This window comes from Aptenodytes forsteri, unplaced genomic scaffold (genome assembly GCF_000699145.1).
Source record: "Aptenodytes forsteri isolate BGI_AS27 unplaced genomic scaffold, ASM69914v1 Scaffold404, whole genome shotgun sequence".
In the NCBI taxonomy this organism is placed as follows: domain Eukaryota; kingdom Metazoa; phylum Chordata; class Aves; order Sphenisciformes; family Spheniscidae; genus Aptenodytes; species Aptenodytes forsteri.
The window spans coordinates 1,535,196-1,543,417 of record NW_008795629.1 but is presented as its reverse complement, the minus strand read 5'-3'; the positions used below and the strand labels follow the sequence as shown (position 1 = coordinate 1,543,417).

At 58.1% G+C, this 8,222-nt stretch overlaps 2 protein-coding genes across 2 annotated transcripts in view; one reads left to right on the top strand and one right to left on the bottom strand.

Annotated features, from left to right (window-relative positions):
• Positions 1-4,137, bottom strand: part of LSG1 (large 60S subunit nuclear export GTPase 1) — a 17,471-nt gene extending 13,334 nt beyond the window's left edge. Inside the window, exon 1 of the mRNA XM_019472863.1 lies at positions 3,821-4,137. Within this exon, the coding sequence (XP_019328408.1) occupies positions 3,821-4,137 (317 nt within the window). The remainder of the gene's footprint in view (positions 1-3,820) is intronic.
• Positions 4,138-4,879: 742 nt separating this feature from the next.
• FAM43A (family with sequence similarity 43 member A) overlaps positions 4,880-8,222 on the top strand; it is a 12,719-nt gene continuing 9,376 nt past the window's right edge. The window contains exon 1 of the mRNA XM_019472862.1: positions 4,880-5,002. Coding sequence (XP_019328407.1) covers positions 4,880-5,002 — 123 coding nt within the window. The remainder of the gene's footprint in view (positions 5,003-8,222) is intronic.

Here is an 8,222-nt window from a genome sequence, read left to right as displayed (position 1 = left end):
CCGGCCCTCCCCGGGGCCGCCCGTGTCCGGCCTGCCTCTCCACAGCTCCGTGCGCTCACGGACCATCCATCCGACGCCCGTCCACAGGCCGCCCTGCCCGTCCGTCTGTCCCCCCGCACCCACGCGCGTCCCTCTGTCCATCTCCACGCTGCCCTGCCCGTCCGCCCGTCCATCTGCCCCCACGCTGCCCTGCCCGTCCGTCCATCCATCCATCCATCCATCCATCATCCCTCCCTCCCCATGGCTCTCAGCATGGACGCACGCCCCTCCGACGCTCCCCTCCCCAAGCCCAGCTCTACCGTCTCGCTCCCACAGCAGCCACCAGCCCCACCATTAACACGTGGCACTAATAAAACACGGGGCACGTCTAAACGCAACGCCCCGAGGTCTGTGCTGCTGCAGGAGGCCCTGGCAGAGGGGCGATGCGCAGGGCTGCGAGCCCCGGCAGAGCCCACGGCAGCGCCGACGGCTGCGGGGGCCGGTTTCACTCGCCGGTTCGGCCTGGCGCAGATGCTATCTGCAGGAAGCAAACAACCCCGGCAGCGAGGCATGCGAAACCCCATCCCGGCAGCCGGCGATGGGGGCAGGGGTTTTGCCCGTCCCTCCGGGGAAAGCCACAAGCTCCCCGGGGCTGAGGTTGCCCCTACGCCCCGTAACACACCCAGCCCAACGCAGGATCCCTTGTCCCCCGTGTCCATCACCCCAACATAGCAAATAGGGCATAGAAGGAACGACGGTGACAAAGAGGGATCCTGGATGTGGAGTTGGAAGGTGTGCTACGAGGTAGCTGCCAAAATCTAGCCAGAGCCTGGGCATCTCTGCAGGACAGAGGACGTTGCCTGCCCAGCCAGGGAACCATCAAACGGGTTTCGGCAGCAGCCGCCGCGGACGGTCTGGGTCAAGATGGGAGAGAAGGTTAAATTAATAAACAACTCGACCTGTTCTTGCACAGTGAACTGATTTATGAACCATTTCTCCTTTATGGGTGTTGGGTTAAGGCCAGACATTTTTGACTATAAGTCTGTAACGTGTATCAGTTGTAATCGGAGAATAACCCGGCTAATCCCTGGAAAACACAGGCACTGCCTACACAGGCAGGCAAAGCTTAACTTCAGCTCGTGCTCGTGCCAGCAGCACGACAGTGTGCAAAGCCCCGTGGGCAAGGGTCTTTTCTCACGCTCAGCACTACGTGATGCCTCCCCATGCTAAACACTTGTTAGGAAGACGCTGTTCTTCCTTTCTTCTCCTTTTCAAAGCCGGCAACCGTACGGCATAATTTTCCCGAGTACGTCTGAACCCTTGCTGTGCTCATCCCAGGCTCTGCCACCACCGCCAGCCTGGCCCGGCCCCTCCTTTGCTTCCTAGCTTCCTAAAGGCAAATAAGACAGATGAAAGGGGACTCAGTGTTTGCCTTTTCATTTACACAAGGTGCTTCAGTGGAAGGCTGGTGGGCTGCAGACAGCACGCAGCAATTTAGTAAATTCATTTTTAATCAAGTCATCTTTAATAAAACCATCTCAGGTCTTTATGTGGGCACTGAGGCAGCAATATAAGAGCTCATTATTGTATTTCTTTTATACTTCAGTTAAAAGTTACCTTCCTTCTGCACTGCATAATCATCAACCAGAGCAGCCAGCCAGCCCAGCCTTTCCCCACGCCTTGGGTCTGGCAGCACTTCTAACCCCACAGCCGAGGCACACGCAATGCCATTCCCAGGCTGCCCAACCAGCGGCGAAACGCTTTAATAATCCCATCGGCGCAGCCCCGGCAGTGCGGCCTCGGCACCCCCGGGGTCCTTGGCTGGCGACACAGCCACCGGCACGGAGCGCAGTGCTCGATGGACCTCCACGGGACACAGGCAGCCGCGGCCAGTGGCATGAACTGGAAACAGAGACACTCGGGGATGGGCAGAAGTGCTGGCGCAGTGGGAAAAGGAGGCTCAGGCTTGCTCCACCGCCTGCAACCCTCTGCGCATCCTGGGGGCGGTGAGGTTTGAGGGTAACCTGAAGAGCAAAGATCGGTGCATTTTGATTGGGATGTTTTTCTCACACGTTGCCCTTTTTTCCCACACCATTCCCCATTTCCAGACCGAAGCGCTCCAGGGACAGCCACTACAGATATTTTCTGCCACCTTTGTGGGAGCTGCTGAAGAAATGCCCGAATTGCCCTCGTTCTTGCAACAGATACATTTCTGGGCGCTTCATAAACACTAAGGAATTATTTCTGCCCGCTGATGCCAGCAGCACAGCAAGGATTGCTTTGAGCAGAGCAACACTGAAGGAGATACAGATGGGGTGATGCGAGTGAGAGAGACATCAGAGTCTCGGCTAGTGTCTTAATTGCCTATTTCTAATTGCAATGTTTCTCATCCCACTCCTATTGCTCTGCTGTGCCTACCTGAGCAAGATAGGCTGCTTCTGGTTTTACCTAAACACGACAGCCTGCTTCTCCTAGAAGACATTTATGCTTGGATTAATCGCACGCAGTGAAAAGGGCGACTGAGGAAGAGATGCTGTCACAAGAGCTGTACAGAGGTGCCTTGGCACCCATGTGCGCACGCCAAGAGCGCAGACAGCCAAGGAGAGCGTGGAGGAGAGGGGCATGCTGCTGCGAAGCCCAATAAACCTGTTGATTTGCAGCCCACTCCCGTACGACGCAGCAGCATGCAAAAGGAACACGATTTTCGCTGCTGGGCCTTGTTTTTACAACTCAGCTCTTTGACAGCAGCGCTCGGGCTAGAGTGCAATGCTGTCCCGGGAGAGCAAGCACTCCCTGTGCACCACCGAACCTCTCACCGCTCCTTTGAGGTGCGTTAACTGAGTGCCCAGCACGGCCAGCTCTTTGGAGGGTGGCCATGGCTTTGGGACTTCTCGCAAAACCCTTGCATAGATGAAGTACAATCTGCTGTCCTCCTAGCGCACTGTAATCATTGACTTGTGTCAAAAGGGCTGGCTTCCCTCCCAACTTCTTCTGCCTTGGAGCCAAACCACTGCTCCAGTTTTTGATGCAAATCCTGAGAATTATTTAGCAGCATCTTTTTCAAAAGCCAATGACACCAGTGCATTTTTGCCTAAAGGAAACATTGTTCTTTCTGGACAACTTTTCCTCCATTTTCCTCTAAGGCAGCACTGGGAGATCTCAGGACTGTGTCTCTAAAATATTCATGTGATGGCTATTCATTATTCATGTAGGCTCACAATGCTCGATTCAGCGGTACTGCCAGCCTCAGCTTGACAAGCAGACCCATTAAGAACCCCCCCACAAAGCACCCCTGCAAGAACACCAAGACAATTTTGCTCTGTGCACAACCGCAGCTGCTTGAACCCCCTTCTTTCCAGCCGTACTCAGAAGCATGCCGGCATCGTAGGAACAGGGGGAGCCCGCTCCGCAAGCTCCACCATCTTTTGGTGAAGGTCTTGGTCCCCTCTAGGAAGAGCAGCACTTCAGGGAGGCTCTGAAGCAGGGCTGCCTGGCCAAGGCTGAGCCCTGAGAAGGCACCGACCCTGCCAGGGCCCTCGGGCGAGTTTTTTAGACTCCGCTTCTTCCACCAGCCCTATGAAGATAAAATCGCCTCCCCGCCTGGCAGGGTGGGAGAAGGTTAATTAGAGAGAGCTGCCTGTGTCTTTGAAGGTGCAAAGCGCCGGGCGGGAAGTCGGCAGGGGATTTCTCCAGCTCCCAGCGTGCCAGCTCTGCCTGGGCAGGCTCGTCCCTGCTGCCTGCTGCTGCCTGCACCGGCTCCCCCTCCACATGGGCAGGGATGGCCCCATGGTGGCAGCCCCCAGGATGGGGCATCGAGCAGAGGATGCCTCCCCGACACCACCTCTGCACCCCTTGGCTGGCAGCATGGCGGGAGGACGGGTGCCCGGCACAGTCCCCCTGGCCCGGCGAGCCCCACCCCGAGGGTGCCGTGACGCGCCGGGGCCGCCGGTGCAGGAAGTGGGGTGTGCCGCCCTCGGTGACTGAAAAACAACCACGGCGGAGGTGTGCCGCCACCGCCATGGCCCTGCCAAGCGGCGCTGCCCCGGGGCTGCCCCCGGGCTGCGACACCCTGAGCTGCACCGGCATCACCCTCGGTGATGATGATCCACAGGGCCGTCGCAGCGTGAACCCCTTGCAGTCCTCACACCGCCCCGGCATCGCCCGTGCCCCCAGAACCGACCGCCAGAGCCCCGCCGGGGCAGGGCTGCCGGAAGGATGGGGTGCTGCTTCCCTTCGGAGAGGCAGGAGGGCAGCAGGGGCCCTCCCCATCCATTAAGGGCTGTTAAGGACCCTTCTTCCTGAGCAGGAGATGCTGTCCCCTGCCCTGCTGACTCGTCTCAGGCTGCCCCAGCTCCTGGCAGCAGGCAGCCATCTGCAGCCGCTGCAGGTGAGACCTGGATGACGGCCGGCAGGGCTGGGGACCGTGGCACCCCACCTGCCCCCATCGATGGCCCGCAGGGCCCGGGTGCCACTCAGCCTTTCCGTTTCATGGAAAATCCTGACAGTTCAGTGTTTCCTTTGTCCCGATTCGGAACAAAGAGTCAAAACTTCAACGTTTAGCATAGTTACAGAGCCTCTGAAATACTTTGTTTTGGAAAATACTGAAGTGCCGGTTTGAAATGTTTTGCTTTGACAGTGTCACTTCGGCTGCTGCGGCACAACGAGCTCCGTTGCTATCTGAGAGGAGAAAGCCTGGGAAGTTTTCATTTGCTGACAAAATCAATACATGCCCATTAATTATTTTGGTCCTGTCATATCAACTTTTCCCAGCACCTTTTCCCGCTACTCTCCCCAGCCAGAGACCTGCATCAGCTCCAGTTCCAGCTGCTGGGCACAAAAGCCAGGGCTGCTCTCTGCAGGGTTTTACCCTCTCCCATCGGGCAGGCCCCGGCATCTCCCCATGCCGCAGCAGGGCAGCCAGCACGGGCAGCCCGGCAACCCCCTCCAACGGAGGCAGTGGGCAGCTGCCCGCCTGCCTGCACCCCAGCGGGGCAGCGTGCACCCCGGAGCCTATGGGCTCGTGGTGGGGTCCAACCGCGGGCTCCAGCGCAGACCGGAGCGGCCAGGGGAGGAGGAGGACGGAGCAGGGCAGGGAGGGGGGTCTGCCAAGGGCCAAGTGCAGCACTCGCCGTGCTGCCGGCGTGGGGCAGGCTGGGCCGCGGGGGAGAGATGGTATCTTACAGACTTTCCCACGCCTCGCACAAGCTCTCCAGGCGGGCGCATGCAGGCAGGTGATGCTTGGTAGCTGCTGGGGTATTGCATAAATAGAGAGCAGGCTGCTGTGCTTCCCCCGGGCTACAGGGACGTGCAGATAAGCCCCCAGTGTGTATGTCCTACACAGCATGGGTGCTGCCGGCCTCGCAGACGGGGAGCGAGCCTCGTGCTCACTGGGAATCAGGCAGCATGCCCTGGCCCCGCAGGGCAGGCTCCCCTCTCATTGTGCCTCAGCTTCTCCTCCTGGCAGTGAAATACAGACATGCAGTGTCACAGGAATAGCCCCATGCTTAGGGCAGGCGCCCCAAGCTTAACTGGGCTGCTCCCTGCTGCCAGACTTCACCCAAACACTGCGACACAGCTCCTCAGCCCAGCACGGGACTAGGAGGGGTCAGCATTTCATTTGGGAATCGCCGTCACAGGCCACCACGATTTGCAATGTGCTCTTCTGTTGCCTAAGCATGTGGTGGCTCTCCATGCCCAGAACTGAAGCAGCCGCTGCATAGCAGGAAAGAGATGGTCCTGAAGCTAATTGGGCCCATTAATGAAGCAAGGAAGGCTGCACTGGTCTCTGGCACACCAATTGGTGAGCAAGCATGGCAAGGAACTGAGCTGAGACAGTTTCCATCCTTGAGCAGGGCTGTAACCACAAGACACCTTCCCTGCAGCTGCACTTCCAGCTGGCCCGGAGGCAGCTATGCCTTGGGTGCTGCTGCTCCCCAGCCACCACCTGGAGCCCCCGGCAGGTCTCTGAGGGCCTAATAAGGAAACCTCAGCCCCAAAAAGGCAACGCAGAAATGGGAGTGCTGCTGACTTGGGGGCTGGGGAGGTGGTGGGGAGGGCAAGGGGGTTGGAGCTCCTCCTCACCTTACATGCGGCTGGGGTTTGCAGACAGGTATGCCTGAGGGCTGTCGGAGAGACACGGGGCTCAGCAGCCTGTGCGAGCCATGCCATGAAAATTTAATGTCTTCATTCCTGAACATGGGTTACTTTAATCGGGGTGACAGAGGCACCTGCCCAGCATGGCTCTGCAAACAGCTCTGTGGGAATAATTATCACAAGTGTCCGTGTGCCAGCACCAGCACCCCCTGCCACTAACCTCCCTCTGGAGGTAGTGCTTCAGGGAGGCATGAGGGAATCCTTGCCTGCTCATCCCACCCGGAGCAAACACCTGCCTGCAGAGCCACCAGCCCGAGGCCCAGGACAGGCTCCTGTGCCCACAGCCAGAGGCAGGCAGGGCTTTGGCAAGGCAAGTCCCGCTCCCATGGAGAGGCTGCCGTGCCCACAGGTCTCAGAGGAGCAGCCGGGGTTGCTCTCGGCCTTGCAGCTCACAGGCACTGTTCAGGGAGGTGGCAGCCGCTGAGCACGGGGCAGGTGTGGGTCTGGGGGTGCGAGCTGGGAGCTGCGGGCTTTCAGTGCAGTGGTTCAGCAGGACACCTCGAGGGGAGAAGGCAGCTCTGTGGACACCATGGGAGTGCCACACCACATGTGGGTGCCACATGTCACCCTAAGCCATTGGATTTATTTTATGTGCACAGCAACATCTTCTGTTTTCATCTTGCAAGACAAAGAAAACAAAGCAAAAGCACATTGGATGCGTCTGGAGATGAAATGAATTAGCCGTACAAACCAAAGTCTTTCTCTCCCTGCTATGCAGCGGGATGGTCCTGTAGGCTGGCAGGAGCTGCCTGCAACGGGCTGCAGCATGGTACATAGCCACTCCTGCTCACCACACAGACAGCACGGTGGAGGGCTCCTGATGGGTGCCCAGCACCCAGCCTGCATCAGGCCAGCCAGGGCCGAAAGCAGGGACCGCCCCCAGCTGGGGCGGGCTGCTGCTGGGCACCACTGGCTGGGACAGACCTCAGCCCCTCGCCTGCCCTCCTGCAGAGTCCCAGCGGGACTCTACCCGAGAGGCAGAGGGCTCGGTTCAGCACAGTGCTGAGCCCAGACCAGCATCTCGGTGGGCACTTTACACCAAGGCGTCCAGCCAGCTTGCCCCAGCCGTGCAAGGGCTGGTGTGCGCTGACCAGTGCGTGCCCGGCCCATGCAGCTCTCCGGCTGCAGTTTTCCCATAGGAAAACGGGAGCATTAACACATTCACGTCTCAGGGCCAGCAACAGCCTTCCTAACGCTGCAAAAGTGCTGCGCTAGAGCCGCCGAAGACAGGAAATGCAGCGTGTTACAGCTCCACACCCACCACCGGCCTCTGGAAACGAGAAGAGAAGAGATGCGGTCGGGCCTCCTACCAGCTGCGGCTGAGCAGCCTCAGGGGACGGCGTTGACGACGCTGCCCTCCAGTGAGGGGGTATTTTTGAAATGTAAGCAAATGGGCAAGTGCTTTTAATAATTTGACGCCGGTGACTGTGGTTACTTGCAGTTCCCAAGTAACCTGCTAGATGGCATAATGTAATAATAATGATAATAACGATTTTTTTAATTGATCCAAACTCTAGAAATGATTTGTCAAGTAATTTAAGCAGGCGTTTACATAGTTTCCTGCACGAGTACGTACCGCTCCCCTTTTGTCGAGCCTTTATTCAAACCCTGACGAAGTCCCATTCTCTGCAATCGTGGAATTTCTATTCTTTCTGGCAGCGGATATGATACGTGACACGAGAAGCTATAGCAACGACACAGAGACCAAGTTTCCAAAGCTCTCATTATGTCTGTGACTGTACTCGAGCAACCCCAGCAAGAAATTACAAGACAGCTTCTTGTTATTGGGCTGCTGCGTATAAATAAAGAGCAAAGCATTACTCATACATAATAGCTTTTATCTGCTGCAGGCCCTTCGGCTCTCAGAGCCGGACTAACCAAATCAAAGGGAAGATTATGTTGCAAGAGTGGGACTCCCGCACGGCACGCCCTGGCCGGGAAGGCTGCTGGGGTTTGGGCTCTGCGGGGTGCGGGGACTCCCGGGGCATGGGGCCCTGCAGCCGCCTTGGGATTTTTATCAGTTTGAGAGGTTTCGAGCTGCCGGTTCCCCCCACCCCACACCCCCCCCGGCTGCTGGAGGCTGCAGGAGA